The sequence below is a fragment of the Anomaloglossus baeobatrachus genome, chromosome 1 (genome assembly GCF_048569485.1).
Source record: "Anomaloglossus baeobatrachus isolate aAnoBae1 chromosome 1, aAnoBae1.hap1, whole genome shotgun sequence".
Lineage (NCBI taxonomy): Eukaryota > Metazoa > Chordata > Amphibia > Anura > Aromobatidae > Anomaloglossus > Anomaloglossus baeobatrachus.
In genome coordinates, this window is record NC_134353.1 from 140,078,569 (window position 1) to 140,104,293 (window position 25,725).

At 44.6% G+C, this 25,725-nt stretch overlaps 1 protein-coding gene across 1 annotated transcript; it reads right to left on the reverse strand.

Moving 5' to 3' along the window:
- Positions 1 to 11,616: 11,616 nt before the first annotated feature.
- FGF20 (fibroblast growth factor 20) lies at positions 11,617 to 24,350 on the reverse strand. The gene is made up of 3 exons (XM_075334398.1): positions 24,071 to 24,350; positions 17,129 to 17,232; positions 11,617 to 12,569 (listed from the first exon to the last, which is right to left on the reverse strand). Exons 1-3 carry the CDS (start codon positions 24,348 to 24,350, stop codon positions 12,324 to 12,326), a joined length of 630 nt encoding a protein of 209 aa, XP_075190513.1. The 3' UTR covers positions 11,617 to 12,323.
- Positions 24,351 to 25,725: the final 1,375 nt, after the last annotated feature.

The window sequence follows — 25,725 nt, forward strand, 5'->3', positions numbered from 1 at the left end:
ATTGGCACCCTTAGCCTAATACTTGGTTGCACAACCTTTAGCCAAAATAACTTCGAACAACCGCTTCCGGTAACCATCAATGAGTTTCTTATAATGCTCTGCTGTAATTTTAGACCATTCTTCTTTGGCAAACTGCTCCAGGTCCCTGAGATTTGAAGGGTGCCTTCTCCAAACTGCCATTTTGAGATCTCTCCACAGGTGTTCTATGGGATTCAGGTCTGGACTCATTGCTGGCCACTTTAGTAGACTCCAGTGCTTTCTAACAAACCATTTTCTAGTGCTTTTTGAAGTGTGTTTTCGGTCATTGTCCTGCTGGAAGACCCATGACCTCTGAGGAAGACCCAGCTTTCTCACACTGGGCCCTACATTATGCTGCAAAATGTGTTGGTAGTCTTCAGACTTCATAAGGCCATGCACACGGTCAAGCAGTCCAGCGCCAGAGGCAGCAAAGCAACCCCAAAACATCAGGGAACCTCCGCCATGTTTGACTGTAGGGACCGTGTTCTTTTCTTTGAATGCCTCTTTTTTTTCCTGTAAACTCTGTGTTGATGGCTTTTCCCAAAAAGCTCTACTTTTGTCTCATCTGACCAGAGAACATTCTTCCAAAACGTTTTAGGCTTTCTCAGGTAAGTTTTGGCAAACTCCAGCCTGGCTTTTTTATGTCTCGGGGTAAGAAGTGGGGTCTTCCTGGGTATCCTACCATAAAGTCCCTTTTCATTCAGACGACGACGGACAGTACGGGTTGACACTGCTGCACCCTCGGACTGCAGGGCATCTTGAACTTGTTTGGATGTTAGTCGAGGTTCTTTATCCACCATCCGCACAATCTTGCGTTGAACTCTCTCGTCAATTTTTCTTTTAATTCCACATCTAGGGAGGTTAGCCACAGTGTCATGGGCTTTAAACTTCTTGATGACACTGCGCACCGTAGACACAGGAACTTTCAGGTCTTTGTAGATGGACTTGTAGCTTTGAGATTGCTCATGCTTCCTCACAATTTGGATCTCAAATCCTCAAACAGTTCTTTGGTCTTCTTTCTTTTCTCTATGCTCAATGTGGTACACACAAGGACACAGGACAGAAGTTGAGTCAACTTTAATCCATGTCAACTGGCTGCAAGTGTGATTTAGTTATTGCCAACACCTGTTAGGTGCCACAGGTAAGTTACAGGTGCTAAAACCTATAGATTAGAATCATCAGATCCATATTGTATTTTCACATAACTTTATAGACTATGTCCCCAAAGCTTACTATAATCCTACAACCGACTCATAGTTACATATAATCAAAAAATACTCTCCAAGTGGATGCAATGTATCACTTTATTCACTTAATCATTTTTTTTTTTATATATATATATATATATATATATATATATATATTTTTATGGATACACACAGTGCAGAAAGTGCAGCATAAAAACAAAATGTACGTTTGAGTAAACAAAAAAAACAAAGGACAGTGTGACCAAAGATCCCGGCAGCAATCAAAGGGAAAAATTACATATAATGAAAAACCATACAATCATTCAAGGGAACAGCCTCAGTACATATGTGTATATAGCAGTATATTTCGATAAAGTGCTTGATTATAGTGCTTAATCGACAAGCATATGTACAGTCTTATTGCACAACCTCAGTATATATGTGTACACAGCAGCATATTTGGATAAAGTGCTTGATTATAGTGCTTATTTATCAATCCGATATATTGTCTTATTGCACATTAATCATATTGCACATATCCCACCACAAGAATATATTCAATTAGTTTGATAAAGTGCTTGATTTATAGTGCTTAAATGAAATCACATATATTATTATATTATTGCACATTTATCATATTGCACATATCACAACCTGGATGTTAATCCATGACTTCAGCTGGACACGTAATACATATACAGAGATCTATTCCCATAAACGGTATTCACAACGAACGCTAGACAATAAGATGGCTATCCATAAAGGCAGGCTGAATAGACAAAATAGAACCACGTAGGAAAATTGCAGCATATATAGGCATCACAATCAGCCCAGCAGTTATCCCATTCACCCGCCTCTATATGCAGTATGGGGAGCCCATCCCCCAGAATAGTCACCTAAAGTTACCATGCCCGGTCTCAGGTCACACTGCCCCACACCTCAACGCGTTTCGCCGGAGCTTCGTCCGGAGGTGCAGGGACAGTGAGGCCGGTTCCATAAATACCTCTCCCGACGTGTGCTTTCTGTTGATGGTGGCGCGCGCTGTCCAGTCACTTCCGCATTCACTGCCGCGGCTGGCGTCCTGGAAGTGCGTACCGCGCATGTGCACAGGATCGACACACCATTGGACGCCGGGCAGGGCATAGAAGGGGGCCGTGGTCTGTGCCGCACGCGCGTTAACAGAGCACAGAGGATTCATGCACCATATTAAGTATGGGCAAATAAGAGGGCAATTGTGCTTCTCTTTGAAATGTTTTGGAATGTTTTTTAACATATCAATTTCTTCATCTTTTTTCACTTTGGCCACACTCTTTATATCCCGAATATGCTCTAAAATCCTGGTCCTAAATTCCCTAGAAGTCAGACCAACGTATATCAAACCACAGGGGCAGACTGCCCAATAGACTATGCCCGTGGACCGACAGTTTATGTAGTGTAGTATTTTGTACGACTTTGTTCTTGATGAGTCATAAAACTCAAAGGTCCTCTCCACCTGTGTGCAAGCACTACAGTCCCCGCATGCGTAACAACCCCATTTGGGGCCCCTGTCAACTCCAAGAAAATATTTTTGGGGGGGTGGCGTGCAGTGACTCCTTACAATTAAGTCCCTAATTGTTTTTGAGCGTTTGGGTGTAATGGCTGGTCTAGGGGTCAGTACCGAGGCAAGATCTCCATCTGACAACAAAATGGGCCAATACTTCTCCAAAATAGTTGTCATTTCTCGCCACTGAGCATGGTAGGGAGTTATATATCTCACCATATTGTCTTCTTTTTTCTGTGTTGATTTCAGAAGTTCTTCTCTCGTACATTTTTGTGCCCTTGAGTATCCATCATCTATTGTTTTTGTTCTATATTGGCGAGAATGAAAACGTTTTTTTAAATCCAAAACATTTCAAAGAGAAGCACAATTGCAACTGGAGAATGTTGAGATTTACATGAATTGATAAGGTCCATCTAGGAGCAAGAGGGGGTGACCTAAAAAACAATTTGGCTCAAAAGGAAATCCGCTGGATTACCACGTTAGATACCACGAAACCAAAGGGGCTCAACGATATGGTGAGCTTTAGGCCCTTTTTGAAATATAGATAATTCCTGACAATTTTTGTGTGGGGTGCTTATATATGTCCTGCACACTTTACCCGATCTTTTTAATCTCTGTTTTTAATTGGTTTTAAATTTTGTATTTCTTATAGAATTGGCAAACTGGTTCCTATCTTACAATAACCCGAATCTGATGTTATGGATCTAATCTGGAGGGCCATGAGAGCAAACTACTATTTAAGTTCATTAAGAACGAAATCCACGAAGAGTGATCTAATATTGTTGTTGTCATTTCATAAACACTGTTATAAATGAAATATGTGACATTAACATATATTAATAGTACTTGCCCTCTTATTTGCCCATACTAATATGGTGCATGAATCCTCTGTGCTCTGTAAGCACGCGCGCGGCCCAGACCACGGCCCCCTTCTATGCCCTGCCCGGCGTCCAACGGTGTGTCGATCCTGCGCACATGCGCGGTACGCACTTCCGGAACGCCGGCCGCGTCAGTGAATGCGGAAGTATGGGGAGATAAGGTATGCACACCAGTGACTATGTAAGGGGAATACATGGAATAGCAGAAACTGCTGTGTGAATACTGACTTGAAAAATCCAATAGCTATATGAAGAGTGAAAATGTGAAAAATGGAATCTGCATTACTGCCATGAACATATGAATCAAGAGAAATTTAGCTACTGAATTGATCAATGCAATAGAGCCCCAACACTACGCCAAAGTATTTCTCTACGTTGGGGTCCCTAGCTTGTGTGTGTCCTCTCATGCAGTTAAAAAAACTTACCGTGTGTGGGAAGCTGAGACCCAGGCTATTTATGCGTATTATATGGATTGGCAATAGGTGTGGTGGGGAGGGTTCACAAACGAAAAACTACTAACAATAACGAATAACGTTTGGAACACCATTCTAAGTCTGAACTGGGTGCAAAAAACCTAAAAAAACATCACTATGGGGAGATAAGGTATGCACACCAGTGACTATGTAAGGGGAATACATGGAATAGCAGAAACTGCTGTGTGAATACTGACTTGAAAAATCCAATAGCTATATGAAGAGTGAAAATGTGAAAAATGGAATCTGCATTACTGCCATGAACATATGAATCAAGAGAATTTTTTTTCACATTTTCACTCTTCATATAGCTATTGGATTTTTCAAGTCAGTATTCACACAGCAGTTTCTGCTATTCCATGTATTCCCCTTACATAGTCACTGGTGTGCATACCTTATCTCCCCATAGTGATGTTTTTTTAGGTTTTTTGCACCCAGTTCAGACTTAGAATGGTGTTCCAAACGTTATTCGTTATTGTTAGTAGTTTTTCGTTTGTGAACCCTCCCCACCACACCTATTGCCAATCCATATAATACGCATAAATAGCCTGGGTCTCAGCTTCCCACACACGGTAAGTTTTTTAACTGCATGAGAGGACACACACAAGCTAGGGACCCCAACGTAGAGAAATACTTTGGCGTAGTGTTGGGGCTCTATTGCATTGATCAATTCAGTAGCTAAATTTCTCTTGATTCATATGTTCATGGCAGTAATGCAGATTCCATTTTTCACATTTTCACTCTTCATATAGCTATTGGATTTTTCAAGTCAGTATTCACACAGCAGTTTCTGCTATTCCATGTATTCCCCTTACATAGTCACTGGTGTGCATACCTTATCTCCCCATAGTGATGTTTTTTTAGGTTTTTTGCACCCAGTTCAGACTTAGAATGGTGTTCCAAACGTTATTCGTTATTGTTAGTGAATGCGGAAGTGGCTGGACGGCGCGCGCCACCTTCAACAGAAAGCACACGTCGGGAGAGGTATTTATGGAGCCGGCCTCACTGTCCCTGCACCTCCGGACGAAGCTCCGGCGAAACGCGTTGGGATGCGGGGCAGTTTGACCTGAGACCGGGCATGGTAACTTTAGGTGACTATCCTGGGGGATGGGCTCCCCATACTGCATATAGAGGCGGGTGAATGGGATAACTGCTGGACTGATTGTGATACCTATATATGCTGCAATTTTCCTACATGGTTCTATTTTGTCTATTCAGCCTGCCTTTATGGATAGCCATCTTATTGTCTAGCATTCGTTGTGAATACCATTTATGGGAATAGATCTCTGTATATGTATTGTGTGTCCAGCTGAAGTCATGGATTAACATCCAGGTTTTGATATGTGCAATATGACAAATGTGCAATAATATAATAATATATGTGATTTCATTTAAAGGGAACCTGTCATCAGAAATTTAGCTTGAAACCTAAAAGTTTCCCCCTCTGCAGCTCCTGGGTTGCATTCTAGCAAGGTTCCTGTACTTTTTGTGGCCCCTTTTAAACCAAATTAAATATTTTATAAACTTGTACCTTTTGCTATGTAAATTTTGTAAATCGTCCATGGGGGCGGGCTCTCTGGTGTCCGTTGCTGTCCCTCCACGCTCCATTTCATCCATCAGGACGCCGCCCACTTCGCCCGAGGTGCCGCCCATGTCAGGATCGCTGGTGACGTGTGTCACATGCACGAGATTATGGGCGGCGCTGTGATTGCATCGCAAGTGCCCGCCCATAATCTCGTGGACGCGCTTTCCCCCACTGCCTCCAGCATTCTGCGCAAGCGCTCGCCGGCCAAATGACCTGACGTCACCTTCTTCCCATCTTACCCTGCAGCAGGGCAAGATGGGAAGGAGGTGACGTCGGGTCATCTGGCCAGCGAGCGCTTGTGCAGAATGCTGGAGGAAGAGGGGAAAGTGTGGTCACGAGGTTATGGGCGGCACTTGCTGATGACACTTACAGCGCCGCCCATAACCTCATGCCTGCGCAAAACGTCACCAGCGGTCACACGTGCACACAGTGCACAGTCCCGCTACAGTCGCACAGCGCATGAGCGGAACCACGAGCGCCCAGGGGCGGCGTCCTGAGATATGAAATTCAGCGTTGGGGGGTGGCGTAAATCTGCTGGAGGAACAGCAACGGTCACCAGAGAGCCCGCCCCCATGGCCGATTTACAAAATTTACATAGCAAAAGGTACAAGTTTATAAAGTATTTAATTTGGTTTAAAAGGGGCCACAAAAAGTACAGGAACCTTGCTAGAATGCAGCCCAGGAGCTGCAGAGGGGGAAACTTTTAGGTTTAAAACAAAATTTCTGATGACAGGTTCCCTTTAAGCACTATAAATCAAGCACTTTATCAAACTAATTGAATATAATCTTGTGGTGGGATATGTGCAATATGATTAATGTGCAATAAGACAATATATCGGATTGATAATTAAGCACTATAATCAAGCACTTTATCCAAATATACTGCTATATACACATATGTACTGAGGCTGTTCCCTTGAATGATTGTATGGTTTTTCATTATATGTAATTTTTCCCTTTGATTGCTGCCGGGATCTTTGGTCACACTGTCCTTTGCTTTTTTGTTTACCCAAACGTACATTTTGTTTTTATGCTGCACTTTCTGCACTGTGTGTATCCATAAAAAATATAAAAAAATGATTAAGTGAATAAAGTGATACATTGCATCCACTTGGAGAGTATTTTTTGATTATATGTAACTGAGTCGGTTGTAGGATTAAAGTTACAGGTGCTGTTAATTACACAAATTAGAGAAGCATCACATGATTTTTCAAACAGCGCCAATACTTTTGTCCACCCCCTTTTTATGTTTGGTGTGGAATTATATCCAATTTGGCTTTATGACAATTTTTTTTTTTTTATTGAACACAAATTAAATGAAGTTAATAATACCAAAGAATTTGTGATTGCAATCATTTTCAAGAAGAAACTGAGTATTCTCTGACAGAATTGCAGGGGTGACAATACTTTCGGCCAGCAAAACCACACTTGCTGCATAGATACAGTACCATAACCCAGCTAACTACATGTACAACAATTACAAAGCTTATCCTATATTTTCAATGTTAAACTCGTACGGAACACGGCTCTCACATGAACTATACACTTATGCCATCTGTGTACTGTACATGTTTTTCACGGCCCCATAGGCTTCTATTGGCCCTTGTCATGTGCGCTTCTGGGGAAAAAAAAAACAGATGTCTCTGTAGGGAACACACACGGTCTGTGTAAACACACGGACATGCGAGCAGCACCATAGCTTATTATGGGTACGCGTGGTAACCATGAAAAAAACGGATACAACACATACACAGACATATGAAGGAGGCCATAAGGTGGTGACATAGCTACGTCACAGTGCTGGAAGGGGTTATTTCACTTTTCTTTTCATTAACATGGAAAGACAAATGAAATTCCCTAACACATATGTGAGTGAGCCCTTAGGGCCCATGCCCACAATCAGTGTCAGCAGTGTCTTGGGCGCAAAGTGTTTTCACTGAGTCCAAAATGCTGCATTGTACCGTATAGGCACAGAGGATGCATTTATAGAAATCTCTGGCCCCTGGGCTCTTTTAGACTCTCCATAAACTGACCTGTGGCGCTACTTTCCTATCCTCAGCATGTCAAGTTATTCTAACAGCGCAGTGCTAGTGCTCTGAGCGGGAGAATACAGCGAAAATCCGGTGACAGTCACTCTGATCATATACACGGACAGCGCATTCTCCCGCCCAGGACACTAGTGTCTCCACCAGAGAAAGTACGCTGCGTCCAGACCGTGAAGACGCCTGAAGGTGGGCACTCACAAGTATACTGTATATTTAGTGTTGTGCCCTAAAGATATGCTTTACCCATACTCAATAAGGCTACGTGCCCATGGTCCTCTCCTGCGGGGCCGCGAGTGCTCTCCACAGAAACCACAGCGGCCTGTGCCCACAGTCAGGGTTCGGGCCGCTGTGGTTTCTCTCTTCTGTGCTCTCTATGGAGACACTTGTGGCTACACAGCAATGAATTGACATGCCAGGGCTCGAGAAGCCGCACCACAGGTCAGTATTCGCTGTAGGCTGTACACGTACAGTGGACATAGGATTTCTAGAAATCCTATCCACTGTGCTTGTACTGTACAATGCAGCGAAAACACTCTGTATCCAAAATGCTGTGAACCCTGATGGTGGGCACGCAGCCTTACATACAGGCATCTTACACACATACACAACCCCAGAAACACGGACATGTAAACATACAGTACAGAGATGTGTACACACAGCATACAGCTGTATACACCTACATACTGCGTACAGCCGTATACACCTACAGACACCTGCGTACAGCCGTATACACCTACACACTGCGTACAGCCGTATACACCTACACACTGCGTACAGCCGTATACACCTACAGACCACTGCGTACAGCCGTATACACCTAGAGACCACTGCGTACAGCCGTATACACCTACAGACCACTGCGTACAGCCGTATACACCTACAGATTACTGCGTACAGCCGTATACACCTACAGACCACTGCGTACAGCAGTATACACCTACAGACACCCGAGTAAAACCGTATACACCTACAGACACCTGCATACAGCCATATACACCTACACACTGCATACAGCCGTATACGCCTACACACTGCGTACAGCCGTATACGCCTACACACACCTGCGTACAGCCGTATACGCCTACAAACCCCTACGTACAGCCGAATACGCCTATGCACCCCTGCATACGGCCGTATGCGCCTACGGACCCCTGCGTACAGCCATATGCGCATACGCACCCCTGCGTACAGCTGTATGCGCATACGCACCCCTGCATACAGCCGTATGCACATACGCACTTCTGCGTACAGCCATATGCTTGTACGCACCCCTGCGTACAGCCGTATGCTCGTGCGCACCCCTGCATACAGCCGCATTTACATACGTACCCCTGCGTACAGCCGCATGCACATACGCACCCCTGCGTACAGCCGAATGCACATACGCACCCCTGCGTACAGCCGTATACACATACGCGCCCCTGTGTACAGCCGTATACACATACGCACTCCTGCGTACAGCTGTATACACATACACACCCCTGAGTACAGCCGTATACACATACACACACCTGCGTATGGCCGTATACACCTACAGACACCTGCATACAGCCATATACACCTACACACTGCATACAGCCGTATACGCCTACACACTGCGTACAGCCGTATACGAATACACACACCTGCGTACAGCCGTATACGCCTACAAACCCCTACGTACAGCCGAATACACCTATGCACCCCTGCATACGGCCGTATGCGCCTACGGACCCCTGCGTACAGCCGTATGCGCATACGCACCCCTGCGTACAGCCGTATGCGCATACGCACCCCTGCATACAGCCGTATGCACATACGCACTTCTGCGTACAGCCATATGCTTGTACGTACCCCCTGCGTACAGCCGTATGCTTGTACGCACCCCTGCGTACAGCCGTATGCTCGTACGCACCCGTGTACAGCCATATGCATATATGCACCCCTGCATACAGCCGCATGCACATACGCACCCCTGCGTACAGCCATATACACATACGCGCCTCTGCGTACAGCCGTATACACATACGCACTCCTGCATACGGCCGTATACACATACACACCCCTGAGTATAGCCGTATACACATACACACACCTGCGTATGGCCGTATATACATACACACACCTGCGTACAGATGTACACACACACATATATATCCAGATACATACATAGATAGTCACATAGATGTGTATACATATTTGAAAACATTCACATACAAATAATCATACACAAAAGACAGACACAATCCTATACACTCAGACACACAGACACATACTGGGGGGCTTTTTACTTTTGATGACTGGGGGACACTTCTCTCCTCTTCTCTCCCGTGCGGCCACAGACTTGTTTGATGGTAAAATCCCTATAGGCTAAAGGACCTGTGGTGATGTCACGCCCATGTGATCAGAAGGGGAGGGGCTTCAGCAACACAGCTGTTAACAGAAAGAAACTCCAGGTGTCCTGGACTTTTTTTATAATAGAAGCGGGGGACTGAGGTAAGACCTCCAAGTGGGGTTGCAGGGGGAGGGGGAGCGGGTGAAGCCTGTATGATTATAGTGGACGGGAGGAAATATGGCCACGCCCATTAACAAAGCCGGTCACACCCACTACCCAGGAATCTCCTAGCCACTGGGATGTAACTGTAACCCTTTGACTGATGCTCCTCGGCTGGATGGAGGCAGCGCGCTTTGCATGACGTCATTATAACACACATGGCCGCGTACTGTGAACTGCGCGCGGCCGTGTCTCCTGTACTATGCGGCCGGTCAGCACTGTCTGTCCCGACTCCCTAATGTCTCAGTGTGCCCGGCCACATCACAGTACAAGAGACATGGTCGCGCTCAATTCACTGTGCGCAGCCATGTGTGTTATAATGATATTACGCAGCAGGTGGCCGGCCCTCTACAATAGCTAGGAGAGCAGCCTGGGGGGCAATTGCCCCCCCAGCCCAGCCCGCCCCTGTTATCACATGACTCCCAGGCTCCGTGACCTCTGAAATCTGGTGATGTCATGTCAACTTCCAGTTGACCCAACTTCACCAAGGAGGGCCCGAGTCTTCCTGAGAGACTGGGCTGTGGGTGGAGTTTCACCGCTCGTTACAGCCCAGTATCTCACACACTCCTTTACTGCAGAGCGCCACAAGAAGGAGCAATACTGGGCTGTGACAAGCGGTGAAACTTCACCCACAGCCCAGTCACTCAGGAAGACTGGGGCCTACCTCAGTGACGTCAGGTCAACTAGAAGTTGACTTCACATCACCAGATCTCAGAGGTCACGGAGCCCGGGGGTCACTTGATGGGGATGAGCGATAGCGTCACTTAAAGGCAGAATGTACTACACAGGGTATTTAAGAAAAGCCTTGCCTATGAGTTTTACAGCAATGTGGCCACTTATGCTGAGTAGCGAACCATCCTTTTAATAAGATGGATAAGCCACATCTTCCAAACTCCCAACCAATGCCATCATGTATGGTCTTTATTATAGATGATCGGTCAGTTGCAGCACCTTTTCTCACATCCATCCATCCATCCTCATTACCGCAATAAGACGTTTTAATACCTGTATGGGCCCATTTTGGCAGCTCTGCTATCTCCCTACCTTACATAAAAGGAAACTTGTCAAGTTCCTTTCGCTTGATACGGTTGCCAAAACAAATCACATGACAATCTAGAGAATGTGCTGCCAAGTCACGGCCTTATCTTCCGAAAGATATTGAAAAATAATGTTCTTTAACATTGGCTGGAATGACAAACCACAATGAATGGAAGCAGGTAACAAGCTTTCCAGCGGAATTAAAAGTCATTTAGGATATGTTTAATGTCAACAGGTGTAGATACAGAGGCTTAAAGAAACTCCAAAAACAAAACAATACCAACGCTTTTATCTCGCGGTTTAATACCTTTGAAAATGGACATTTAGTTTGTTACAATTTTAAGGCATTCATATACATAGCAGGATTCCATTACCGCCCTTTGTTGTCCATACCCAATGTATCCTGATCTGATAGATCGTTTTCATTATCAAAAATCAACATTTTCAAAAATGACTTTCACTGAGTTGTCAGAAATTTGGAATGTCGTAGTCGGCTGATAAAATAAGAGTTTAGCCCATGGTCAAAGAACTAAGACCGGTCCATGAGCACAATGGTAAAAAATAGAATTTTTAAATAAATTAGTATAAAAAATAAATATATATTTTAGATATATGAATATTAAGTCCACAAGTTGAAAACTGCATCTTTATCAAGACGGAGAGAAATGTCTGTAGGGAAGTACTGAGCGGCAATTTACATTGCAATCTGTCATGATTGGCCACATTGGCATATCCTATGAGTTCTTCTGAATTAGAGGTATGGAGGTGTCATCAGTGCCAATCAGGTGGTCCAATATGCTTTTTAAATAGCCATGTATTTCCCAAAGGTAAGCAGCATTTGTATCTTGGCTGTCTGCTTCATGCACCAGTTACATTGACCGCTTCCACAGTGTAGGTGGTCCTTACTATGAACACCAGCATTCTTTGGTCTTGGTCACCGATGGCAATGAGGGACCATTGTTTCTTCACTTTTCCTTGTGAAAAAGCTGCTCCGAAATAGCAAGGAGATAGGTTTTGTCTACATTCTCAACTATATCCCATCATTTCCTTATAGAGTTCAGGCACTTTTTCTGGATCCACAGGTCTTGGAAGAAAATGTGTGAATTTTTGATGCCTTTTAGCCCTAGCTCCATCTCTTGGTGTGCCATCTTTGTTAAGTGCCACAAAATATCTCCTTCCAGAGTCCCCATGTTTGTATAGGTTCGATGAGTAAGTATTATACCAATTTTCTTCAAACTGTTCTCTGAAAATGCATTCAGAAGTCAACTTTTCCTTTAAATAAGAGAAAAATAATATTAGTAACTTATAGAAGTATTTTTCAGGAATGTATTTGAAGTACCACTCCAAGGTTTTTGGGGTTTTTTGTATGTTACTGCTGGAGTGGTACTTCTAATATAAGTCCCCTGCCCGCTGTCTTATACTCACCTGCCACCGTCTTCACCTTCTATCCACACTGCTCCAGTTGGTTTTCTCCAGTAGTTACCTACCGGATCACTCTAGTGTTTCATGGAGCAAGTCGGAGGTCACAACGCAATGCAAATCTTTGAGAGTCTCATTGAGGATCTCATAGAGTTGTATTGAGAGCTTGTGGCCTTACTTCCAGACAAACAGAAGTTGCAGTCACAAGATGGCGCTGTGATACAGGAGCAGCATTGATAAAGGATAGGATAGTATATTACTAGGAGCAGAGACCTTAGAATCAAAGAACCAATGCAACGCTTTAGTGGTGCTTTAAGATTTGTTCAATGAAACTACATTTGTAATAATAAAACGTCTGCCACAAAATGAGATTTGCTTAATTTTAAAAGTACCAGGACCATTTTCCCTTTCAAGTGGCACAATTACAATTTTAGCCTATGCACAACTGGAAAAAGCATTTTCTGTGAAACATGCGTCGGTTGCGGCAAGGTTCTGGTCCTTGACTCTTACTGGTTTAGGCTTATATAACGGGTACTGTACTGTGAACTTTTCCTTGAGTCTTTACTGAAACCTTTACTTAGGTCTTTCCTTTCCTAATAGGCTTAGTATTAGCAGGTTCATTCTGTTCTCTCTCTTTCCAGAGAGATATAGATCCCAGTCTGTATATATATATATATATATATATATATATATATATATATATATATATATATATATATATATATATATATATATATATATGTACATATGTTATTATACTGCAGTTGGGTACATTTTCAGTGGTGCCTCTCAATAGGTTTTTCTTACTATTGTCATAAGAATTTTTCCTAATTCAGTGTATATACCAATGCCTTATCTCTATTTTTGGCTAAGATTATTATTGTCAGGGTGCACCAGGGCTCTTGCCTTCATTTCCTATACTTGTGCTGCATTTCTGAATTTTTGAAATGAGTGTTTTTTATGTATCTTATACTCGTATAATGTTTTGGTGTTTCTCATTAATTTATGTGCATGACCCATGTGACAAGGATTTTGGTTCTAAGTGTTTTAGTGTTAAAACATCTGCCACAAACATGAGATTTACTTAATTTTAAAAGTATCATGACTACTTTACTTCTCAAATGACACAATTACAATTTTAGCCTATAGTGCACAATTGTCCCACCCACTTAAAAAAAAGTAAATACAGTGACCCTTTCACAATAAACTACATGGCTCAGTGGTTAGCACTGCAGTCTTGTAGTGCTGGGGTCCTGGGTTTATAACCCGCCAAGGACAACATCTGCCAGGAGTTTGTATGCTCTCCACAGGTTTGTGTGGGTTTCTTTCAGGTTTTCCTGTTTCCGTCTACATTCTGTAGACTTACTGATAATGTGGACTGTGAGCCCCAATGAGGACAGCGCTGATGATGTCTATAAAGTGCTGTGGAATTAATAGCACAACTGTGCTTCCCCGAACATTAGCCCTAGCAGGAATTTTCAGCCTTTTCAGCGTAAGACTTAAATACAAGCCCTACCCTGATAATAAGCCCTAGATGTGGTTCAATAATAAAGTGTCTGGTAAGGGGGGGGGGGTGTAAACTTTCCTCCAACTGTGTTTCCCCAGGAATAAGCCCTACCTCGAAAATTAAGCCTAGCACATTTTTGGGGGCAAAAAATATAAGCCAGTGTCTTATTTTCGGGGAAACATCTATATATATAATTGCCTTATTCTGTCTGTCTGTCTGTCTGTCTGTCTGTCTGTCTGTCTGTCTGTCTATCTGTCTGTCTATCTGTCTGTCTATCTGTCTGTCTATCTGTCTGTCTATCTGTCTGTCTATCTGTCTGTCATGCTCCGAAATTGTGTCCTTACGGTGACACAAAGCTGATTGGCCGCTGGGCTCGCCATGGCCCCGCCCCCCCACACGGATTGGCCTCTCGCCCCGGCTCTCTGCAGGCCCCGCCCCCCTCACGCAATGCACGCTCGCTCTGGCCCAACTGACACGGAGCCCCGATTCCCAGGTGAGTACACACACACACACACACATCAGATCACACTCACTCTCACACTCACTCTCACACACACCTCACAACATGCTGGGATATCTCTTGCTTCTACACCGGCTCCGTCAGGATCCCAGCAGCGCCACACATAACCTTGCGATGCTGGGATCTTCACGGAGGCCGTGAAAGCTGGTAACCATTATACACATCGGGTAACTAAGGTCCCTTAGTTACCCGATGTGTATCATAGTTACCAGTGTACACCGGCTCACACTCACTCTCACACACACCTCACACACACATCACATCGCATCCACACATCAAGGTCCTGCAGCGGCGGAAAATACAGACACATAACAGCACACACATAACAGCACACACATAACAGCACACACATACACACACACAAATCAGATCACACTCACTCACACACACACATCACATCGCATCCACATACTCACAACATCCTGGGATATCGCTTGCTTCTCGGCGGCGATACTGTGCTGTTGTGATCTTCCAGGACCTGCCGGAGGATCACATGGCCAGAAGCATGTGATATCCCCGGATGTTGTGAGTATAAGCGCGTATGTGCGATATCGTCAGTGTCTGTGTGTGTGAGTGGATGCGATCGGGTGTGTGTGAGTGGATGCGATCGGGTGTGTGTGAGTGGATGCGATCGGGTGTGTGTGAGTGGATGCGATCGGGTGTGTGTGAGTGGATGCGATCGGGTGTGTGTGAGTGGATGCGATCGGGTGTGTGTGAGTGGATGCGATCGGGTGTGTGTGAGTGGATGCGATCGGGTGTGTGAGTGTCGGCAGAGGAGCACGGCGTGCTGGAGGAGGCTGGGAGCAGAGAGGCTGATCATGGGGAAGGCTGGGAGGAGAGAGGCTGATGCTGGGGGAGGCTGGGAGGGGGAGGCTGGGACGAGGGAGGCTGATGCTGGTGGAGGCTGATGCTGGGGGAGGCTGGAAGGAGAGAGGCTAATGCTGGTGGAGGCTGATGCTTGGGGAGGCTGATGCTGGGGGAGACTGGGAGGGGAAGGCTGATGCTGAGGGAGGCTGGGAGGAAGGAGGCTGGGAGGAGAGAGGCTGATCCTGGGGAAGGCTGGGAACGGGAGGCTGATGCTGAGGGAGGCTGGAAGGAGAGAGGCTGATGCTGGGGGAGGCTGGGAGGAGAGAGGCTGATCCTGGGGAAGGCTGGGAGGAGAGAGGCTGATCCTGGGGAAGGCTGGGAGGAGAGAGGCTGATCCTGGGGAAGGCTGGGAAGGGGAGGCTGATGCTGAGGGAAGCTGGAAGGAGAGAGGCTGATGCTGGGGGAGGCTGGAAGGAGAGAGGCTGAGGCTGGGAGGAGAGAGGCTGATGCTGGGGAAGGCTGATGCTGAGGGAGGCTGGGAGGGGAAAGCTGATGCTGGGGAAGGCTGGGAGGACGGAGGCTGGGAGGAGAGAGGCTGATCCTGGGGAAGGCTGGGAGAGGGAGGCTGATGCTGGAGGAGGCTGGAAGGAGAGAGGCTGATGCTGGCGGAGGCTGATGCTGGGGAGGCTGGGAGAGGGAGGCTGATGCTGAGGGAGGCTGGGAGGAGGGAGGCTGGGAGAGGTAGGCTGAGAGAAGAGAGGCTGATGCACACACACACACGCGCACTGCACAACACACCACACACACACACACACACACACACACACACACTGGGAACCACAAACAACTGCCCTACACAGACACCCACACACACAGACAACGCTGCACACACACAACACCCAACACACAAACACCGCGGCACACACAAATATACGCACATACCGCACAACACACACATTGCACAAAACATACCTCCCCCCAAAACACACCACACACACACAAACCGCGCAACACACACACAACGCTACAGACACACAGCGCTCCACAAACAACGCAACACACGCAACACACATACAACACCGCTCTCACCCCCCGTCACACCCAGAACATGTACAGGGCCTACACAAACACTTGGTAACTACAGACAACAACATCTCTCTCTCTCTATATATATATATATATATATATATATATATATATATATAACAAAAATCATACATGAACTACACAATACGTAAATTCTAGAATACCCGATGCGTAGAATCGGGCCACCTTCTAGTGGTATATAAGTGAGTAAAATAATGTAAATCCTTAGTATTAGTATCCATTCAATAACATCATGCTGCGATGATGGCTCACTCCAACCAGTGTATTTGGCCAAACAGTGACTATAATGGGTCAAAACAATGAAAATTCTTTGTGTATGTGTTGTAGAATATGGGAATTTACAATATGTACTCATTTCTTAGTGGATTGACTAATTTATTCTAAAAGTATAGAAATACATAGGATGGAATAAAAAAGAATAATAAAATACTATATTTATTGCGTCTCTAAACATCCGGGGGTCAAACTTACCGATCCAAAGAGTTCTCCTTTATCGTTCATTCCAAGGTACAGACCGGTGTCCACCCCCCGAATACTAACCAGACCGATGGCCACACTGATGAACTCAAGAATACCTGGAAGAAAACAATAATGTACAAATCAGCGACAATGGATCATGGATTAATAATGATACACCCGGACAATTTTTGGTCTGTTTGCCTGTACTCCATTAACTGGAAGTGTCACATCTCTCCTCATGCCAATGAATTTTCTCAATGACATCACTTTAATTAAGACTGGTCATTGCAAGAAATCTAAATCGTCTCTCCCCTTTGTGTGAATAGGCTCCAAATAAGATGGAAAAACCTCATGTATTGCAATATTGCAATCTTCAGAAAAGCAGAACTATGTAGAAACACAGTAAAAATGCATACAAAAAATATATTTATATATTTCTGTTCATGCATTTTTACTGTGTTTTATATATATATATTTTATATATATATATATATATATATATATATATAAAACACAGTAAAATGCATAAAAAATATATTTCTTTTTATGCATTTTTACTGTGTTTTATATATATATATATATTATATATACACACACACACACATATACATACATACGTATGTATGTATGTATGTATGTATGTATGTATGTATGTATGTATGTATGTATGTATGTGTGTGTGTGTATATATATATATATATATAAAACACAGTAAAAATGCATAAAAAGAAATATATTTATATATTTCTGTTCATGCATTTTTACTGTGTTTTTTATATATATATATATATATATATATATATATATATATATATTTTATATATATATATATATATAAAACACAGTAAAATGCATAAAAAATATTTTCTTTTTATGCATTTTTACTGTGTTTTATATATATATATATATATATATATATATATATATATATATATATATATATATATATATATATATATACACACACACATATATATATACACACACACAGACACATATATACATACATACATACATACATACATATATCTATAATGGGATCCTAGACTAGATCTGAAGCATCTAAGTCACTTTTTATTAGTTTTTACTGTTTGTCAATATTGTTTTTTCCTTTTTTAACCCTACAGGGCTGGAGTTTGCCATTTTATGTTTGATGCAGGTTTCCAGCTGATCTCCAGTGTTCGTCATATTAAATAATGTGTCAGACATGATTGCCAGGGGGTATAAAAATAAGAATAATCCAGATGTCTAGGGGTTAGTCTGATCTCTCCAGAAAGCATGTGATATGTGCACTTCATGTTTGTGGATCATCTGTGATTTTTGCTTTTTTTCTAAGTTCTTAGTTTTCAGTAGTTGATGGTGGTATTTTGTCTTTTTTTAATGTTATCTTTTTCAAAGCAGATCTTAAAAAAAAAATATATAACAACGAGCAGGTGAGTCAACCAGGCGAGAGACCACATCAGAGGAGGCTCAGACGAGAATAGGGGCGGCATAAAGGAGAGCGATATAAAAGAACAACACGTTTGATCTCCATCTACCACTTCGAGTTATTAGCAGAATGTCCCCTGCTCACAAAGCGTACGACGGCTTCTCATACCTGAGCCTGCCCGGAGTGACAGCCTGGCACCACCACTCATTTATAAAATGAACTTCCCCTTGAAGATTTTTTATAGGCTGGAAGATTAATTAACCCTTCAGCCGACAACCGCTTCTATTTGATGTCAGGAATCAAAAGAGTTAAGAATAATTGATATTTATTGTCTCGGCTATGGGAAAGTGACGGAAAACATTTTAATCAGTTATACAGCAGCTAAATCAATAAAAGGGGGGGAAAGCGCCTATCAACAATAGTTGGTTTGTTCAGATAAAAAGAACATTGAATAAATACCCTGATCATTATTCACTCTTCCTGTCAGATAAGCATTTCCATCCTTGCCTGTCCTCTGACCAGGCTTTTCGGTAAATGTATCACATTTACAATTAATATTATTATATTTTGTGTTTCTTTACTATTTGTTTCCAGTATGTTTCCTCTATAATAAGGCAGGCTCAGGGATAATGAGTGCAGTAGTTGTGTATATTATATCATTTACAGTACATCAGTATCTGGTTAATGTCACTTTTATATGTACAGCAGAAATGTTATTTACCAGATGCTACTAAACTGGAATTAACTTTATAGCTTGATATTAGATATTTAAAACCGTGTCCTGCCTATAGATAGACGTAGAATCCTGAACTATAGCATAGGTATTATATATTGAAATATAATCATAACCGAATATGAGCAGTGTGCAATTGTGAAGTGTAGTGTGCTGGAGGCATACACTGTATATACTGTACAGCAGATAAATGTGCAAGTCTGATGTAAATAAACAGGTAGGTGTGTGCTCCGAAGAGTTCCTGGACACTGCATAAAGGTAATGTGCAGCTCTGAATTACATTATACAAGTAGGTGTACAATTGTAAAGAGTATACTGGAAGCTGTGAGATCCTAAACTTATTACGCAGATAGGTATGTAATCTTAACATTAGATGTTGCTAAAAAAGAGGTAGGTGCACAATGCAATACTAGAGAGCGGTGCACAATGCTAGAGTGTGCAATACTAGAGAGCGGTGCACAATGCTAGAGTGTGCAATTCTAGAGAGCGGTGCACAATGCTAGAGTGTGCAATACTAGAGAGCGGTGCACAATGCTAGAGTGTGCAATTCTAGAGAGCGGTGCACAATGCTAGAGTGTGCAATACTAGAGAGCGGTGCACAATGCTAGAGAGCGGTGCACAATGCTAGAGTATGCAATACTAGAGAGAGGTGCACAATGCTAGAGTATGCAATACTAGAGAGCGGTGCACAATGCTAGAGTGTGCAATACTAGCGAGCGGTGCACAATGCTAGAGTATGCAATACTAGAGAGAGGTGCACAATGCTAGAGTATGCAATACTAGAGAGCGGTGCACAATGCTAGAGTATGCAATACTAGAGAGCGGTGCACAATGCTAGAGTATGCAATACTAGAGAGCGGTGCACAATGCTAGAGTGTGCAATACTAGAGAGCGGTGCACAATGCTAGAGTGTGCAATACTAGAGAGCGGTGCACAATGCTAGAGTGTGCAATACTAGAGAGCGGTGCACAATGCTAGAGTGTGCAATACTAGAGAGCGGTGCACAATGCTAGAGTGTGCAATACTAGAGAGCGGTGCACAATGCTAGAGTGTGCAATACTAGCGAGCGGTGCACAATGCTAGAGTATGCAATACTAGAGAGCGGTGCACAATGCTAGAGTGTGCAATACTAGCGAGCGGTGCACAATGCTAGAGTGTGCAATACTAGAGAGCGGTGCACAATGCTAGAGTGTGCAATACTAGAGAGCGGTGCACAATGCTAGAGTATGCAATACTAGAGAGCGGTGCACAATGCTAGAGTATGCAATACTAGAGAGCGGTGCACAATGCTAGAGTGTGCAATACTAGAGAGCGGTGCACAATGCTAGAATATGCAATACTAGAGAGCGGTGCACAATGCTAGAGTGTGCAATACTAGAGAGCGGTGCACAATGCTAGAGTGTGCAATACTAGAGAGCGGTGCACAATGCTAGAGTGTGCAATACTAGAGAGCGGTGCACAATGCTAGAGTATGCAATACTAGAGAGCGGTGCACAATGCTAGAGTATGCAATACTAGAGAGCGGTGCACAATGCTAGAGTGTGCAATACTAGAGAGCGGTGCACAATGCTAGAATATGCAATACTAGAGAGCGGTGCACAATGCTAGAGTGTGCAATACTAGAGAGCGGTGCACAATGCTAGAGTATGCAATACTAGAGAGCCGTGCACAATGCTAGAGTGTACAATACTAGAGAGCGGTGCACAATGCTAGAGTATGCAATACTAGAGAGCGGTGCACAATGCTAGAGTGTGCAATACTAGAGAGCGGTGCACAATGCTAGAGTGTGCAATACTAGAGAGCGGTGCACAATGCTAGAGTGTGCAATACTAGAGAGTGGTGCACAATGCTAGAGTGCGCAATACTAGAGAGCGGTGCACAATGCTAGAGTATAGTGTACAATGTTGGAGTATGGTGTGCAATGCTAGACTTTGCAAAACTAGAGTGCGTAATACTAGAGTCCAGTGAGCAATGCTAGAGTGTGCAATACTAGAGTGTGGTGCATAATGCTAGACTTTGCAATACAAGAGTGTGCAATACTAGAGTGCAGTGGGCAATGCTAGAGCGTGCAGTGCTACAGTGTGGTGCACAATGCTAGTGTGCAATACTAGAGTGCGGTGCATAATGCAAGAGTGTGGTGCGCATTGCTAGAGTGCGCAATACGAGAGTGCACAAGACTAGAGTGCAGTGCACAATGCTTGACCGTGCAATAGTAGAGTGCAGTGCACAATGCTAGAGTGTAGTGTACAATGCTGAATTGCGCAATACTAGAATTTGGTGCACAATGCTAAAGTGCAGTGCACAGCTAGGTATGTAATTGTACGGTGCAAATTGCTAGATGCACAATACTAGATGCGCAACTCTATAATGCGGTGCACAGCTAAGTGGGCAATGGTAGTGTGCAATGGTAGTATGCAATGGTAGTGTGCAATGGTAGTATGCAATGGTAGTGTGCAGTGCACACGGAGGTGCGCAGTCCTTTAGTGCGATATACAGGTAGGTGCACAGTCCTAGAAGGCAGTATACAGGTAGGTGCACAGTCCTAGAAGGCAGTATACAGGTAGGTGCACAGTCCTAGAAGACCGTATACAGGTAGGTGCACAGTCCTAGAAGACAGTATAAAGGTAGGTGCACAGTCCTAGAAGGCAGTATACAGGTAGGTGCACAGTCCTAGAAGGCAGTATACAGGTAGGTGCACAGTCCTAGAAGACAGTATACAGGTAGGTGTACAGTCCTAGAAGACAGTATACAGGTAGGTGTACAGTCCTAGAAGGCAGTATACAGGTAGGTGCACTGTCCTAGAAGGCAGTATACAGGTAGGTGCACAGTCCTAGAAGGCAGTATACAGGTAGGTGCACAGTCCTAGAAGACAGTATACAGGTAGGTGTACAGTCCTAGAAGACAGTATACAGGTAGGTGCACAGTCCTAGAAGACAGTATACAGGTAGGTGCACAGTCCTAGAAGGCAGTATACAGGTAGGTGTACAGTCCTAGAAGGCAGTATACAGGTAGGTGCACAGTCCTAGAAGACAGTATACAGATAGGTGTACAGTCCTAGAAGGCAGTATACAGGTAGGTGCACAGTCCTAGAAGGCAGTATACAGGTAGGTGCACAGTCCTAGAAGACAGTATACAGGTAGGTGTACAGTCCTAGAAGGCAGTATACAGGTAGGTGTACAGTCCTAGAAGGCAGTATACAGGTAGGTGTACAGTCCTAGAAGGCAGTATACAGGTAGGTGTACAGTCCTAGAAGGCAGTATACAGGTAGGTGCACAGTCCTAGAAGGCAGTATACAGGTAGGTGCACAGTCCTAGAAGGCAGTATACAGGTAGGTGCACAGTCCTAGAAGACAGTATACAGATAGGTGCACAGTCCTAGAAGACAGTATACAGGTAGGTTCACAGTCCTAGAAGACAGTATACAGGTAGGTGCACAGTCCTAGAAGACAGTATACAGGTAGGTGCACAGTCCTAGAAGACAGTATACAGGTAGGTGCACAGTCCTAGAAGGCAGTATACAGGTAGGTGCACAGTCCTAGAAGACAGTATACAGGTAGGTGCACAGTCCTAGAAGACAGTATACAGGTAGGTGCACAGTCCTAGAAGACAGTATACAGGTAGGTGCACAGTCCTAGAAGGCAGTATACAGGTAGGTGCACAGTCCTAGAAGGCAGTATACAGGTAGGTGCACAGTCCTAGAAGGCAGTATACAGGTAGGTACACAGTCCTAGAAGACAGTATACAGATAGGTGTACAGTCCTAGAAGGCAGTATACAGGTAGGTGCACAGTCCTAGAAGGCAGTATACAGGTAGGTGCACAGTCCTAGAAGGCAGTATACAGGTAGGTACACAGTCCTAGAAGACAGTATACAGGTAGGTGCACAGTCCTAGAAGGCAGTATACAGATAGGTGCACAGTCCTAGAAGGCAGTATACAGGTAGGTGTACAGTCCTAGAAGACAGTATACAGGTAGGTGTACAGTCCTAGAAGGCAGTATACAGGTAGGTGCACAGTCCTAGAAGGCAGTATACAGATAGGTGTACAGTCCTAGAAGGCAGTATACAGGTAGGTGCACAGTCCTAGAAGACAGTATACAGGTAGGTGCACAGTCCTAGAAGACAGTATACAGGTAGGTGCACAGTCCTAGAAGGCAGTATACAGGTAGGTGTACAGTCCTAAAAGGCAGTATACAGGTAGGTGCACAGTCCTAGAAGGCAGTATACAGGTAGGTGCACAGTCCTAGAAGGCAGTATACAGGTAGGTGCACAGTCCTAGAAGACAGTATACAGGTAGGTGCACAGTCCTAGAAGACAGTATACAGGTAGGTGCACAGTCCTAGAAGACAGTATACAGGTAGGTGCACAGTCCTAGAAGGCAGTATACAGGTAGGTGCACAGTCCTAGAAGACAGTATACAGGTAGGTGCACAGTCCTAGAAGACAGTATACAGGTAGGTGCACAGTCCTAGAAGGCAGTATACAGGTAGGTGCACAGTCCTAGAAGACAGTATACAGGTAGGTGCACAGTCCTAGAAGACAGTATACAGGTAGGTGCACAGTCCTAGAAGGCAGTATACAGGTAGGTGCACAGTCCTAGAAGACAGTATACAGGTAGGTTTTTCAGACCTAAAGTGCAGTATATGGATGTGTGTAATCCTATAGTTTATTGCACAATGCATACCATTAGGAGTGCCGCTCTGAAGTCTACATCGCCTGTGCACAGGTGTGCAGCGCTAAGCTTAGGTAAGATAACAGAAGATAACGCTCTCCTCCGCAGGGTACAGCGGATACCTACCGAAGCGGCTGTGGTCCTGCCTGGTGCCCTGCACGGAGCCATCTGCCAGGATCTGGAGGTGGAAGCCCGTCCTGCAGTACAGCTGGCGGCGGCGCAGGATGCCCTGGAGATGCGCCAGGTCTGAGGGGGCGCTGCGGGAGAGGCGCTCAGGTTGTCCCAGGGGATCATTGTACAATAAGGGGGCGTCCCTGGCAGGAGGAGGCAGCAGGAAGTGAGAGCCCACTTGTCCCAGGGTGTCCAGCCCGGCCAGGTAGCTCGCCAGCTCGGGCAGCGGAGCCATGTGTGCGCTGAGCAGTGCCGGTACCTGTGCTCGCACCTGGCGCTCCCGTCCACACTGTGATGCGCGCAGCGGCCGAGCTCTATGTGCGGGCACTTTATAGATTGGCCCAGTTGACATAAGGTAATGAAGCTGCGTCTCAAGGTTTCTTCTTCACACCTCTATTCACAATCACAGTGTGCAAAGTGTCTCCTTCCCAGGGCAGGCCCATTCACATGTAATGCTAATCACAGCCATGATGACAAGAATCCACATCTCTCTGCAGGCTGCCCACACTGCACTCAGGGGACATGTTAGGGCTTGGAGGAGAGAGATGGCAACTGGACAGGTCAGGGATGGAGCCAGAGCAGGAGATCAGAGCTTCAGGTCCTCAGACGAAATCCTGGAGAAGCAGCTGCAGATAGTAGTGATCTGGATGCAGGAGGTCCTCCTAATGCTCAGCATGGACAGGTGCAAGGAAAGGTAGAGGCAGAGGCGTGGTCTGCAGCTCAGACCTTCCCAGATACACAGATACAAAGGGACAGACACACATACCACACATGCCTGCATGCAGAACATAGGAACATGGGCGATAACGTAGCATACATCTCCATACAGAACATAGGAACGTGGCCGATCACTGTACCACACATCTCCATACAGAACATAGGAACGTGGCCGATAACTGTACCACACATCTCCATACAGAACATAGGAACGTGGCCGATCACTGTACCACACATCTCCATACAGAACATAGGAACGTGGCCGATAACTGTACCACACATCTCCATACAGAACATAGGAACATGTGTGATAACATACCGCACATCTCCATACAGAACATAGGAACATGGGTGATAACATACCGCACATCTCCATACAAGAACATAGGAACATGGGTGATAACATACCGCACATCTCCATACAAGAACATAGGAACATGGGTGATAACATACCGCACATCTCCATACAAGAACATAGGAACATGGGCGATAAACCCTACCACACGTCTCCATACAAAACACAGGAACATGGGTGATAACATACCACACATCTCCATACAGAACATAGGAACATGGGTGATAACGTAACACACATCTCCATACAGAACATAGGAACATGGGTGATAACATACCGCACATCTCCATACAGAACATAGGAACATGGGTGATTACATACCGCACATCTCCATACAAGAACATAGGAACATGGGCGATAACATAGCATACATCTCCATACAAGAACATAGGAACATGGGTGATAACATACCGCACATCTCCATACAGAACATAGGAACATGGGTGATAACATACCGCACATCTCCATACAGAACATAGGAACATGGGTGATTACATACCGCACATCTCCATACAAGAACATAGGAACATGGGCGATA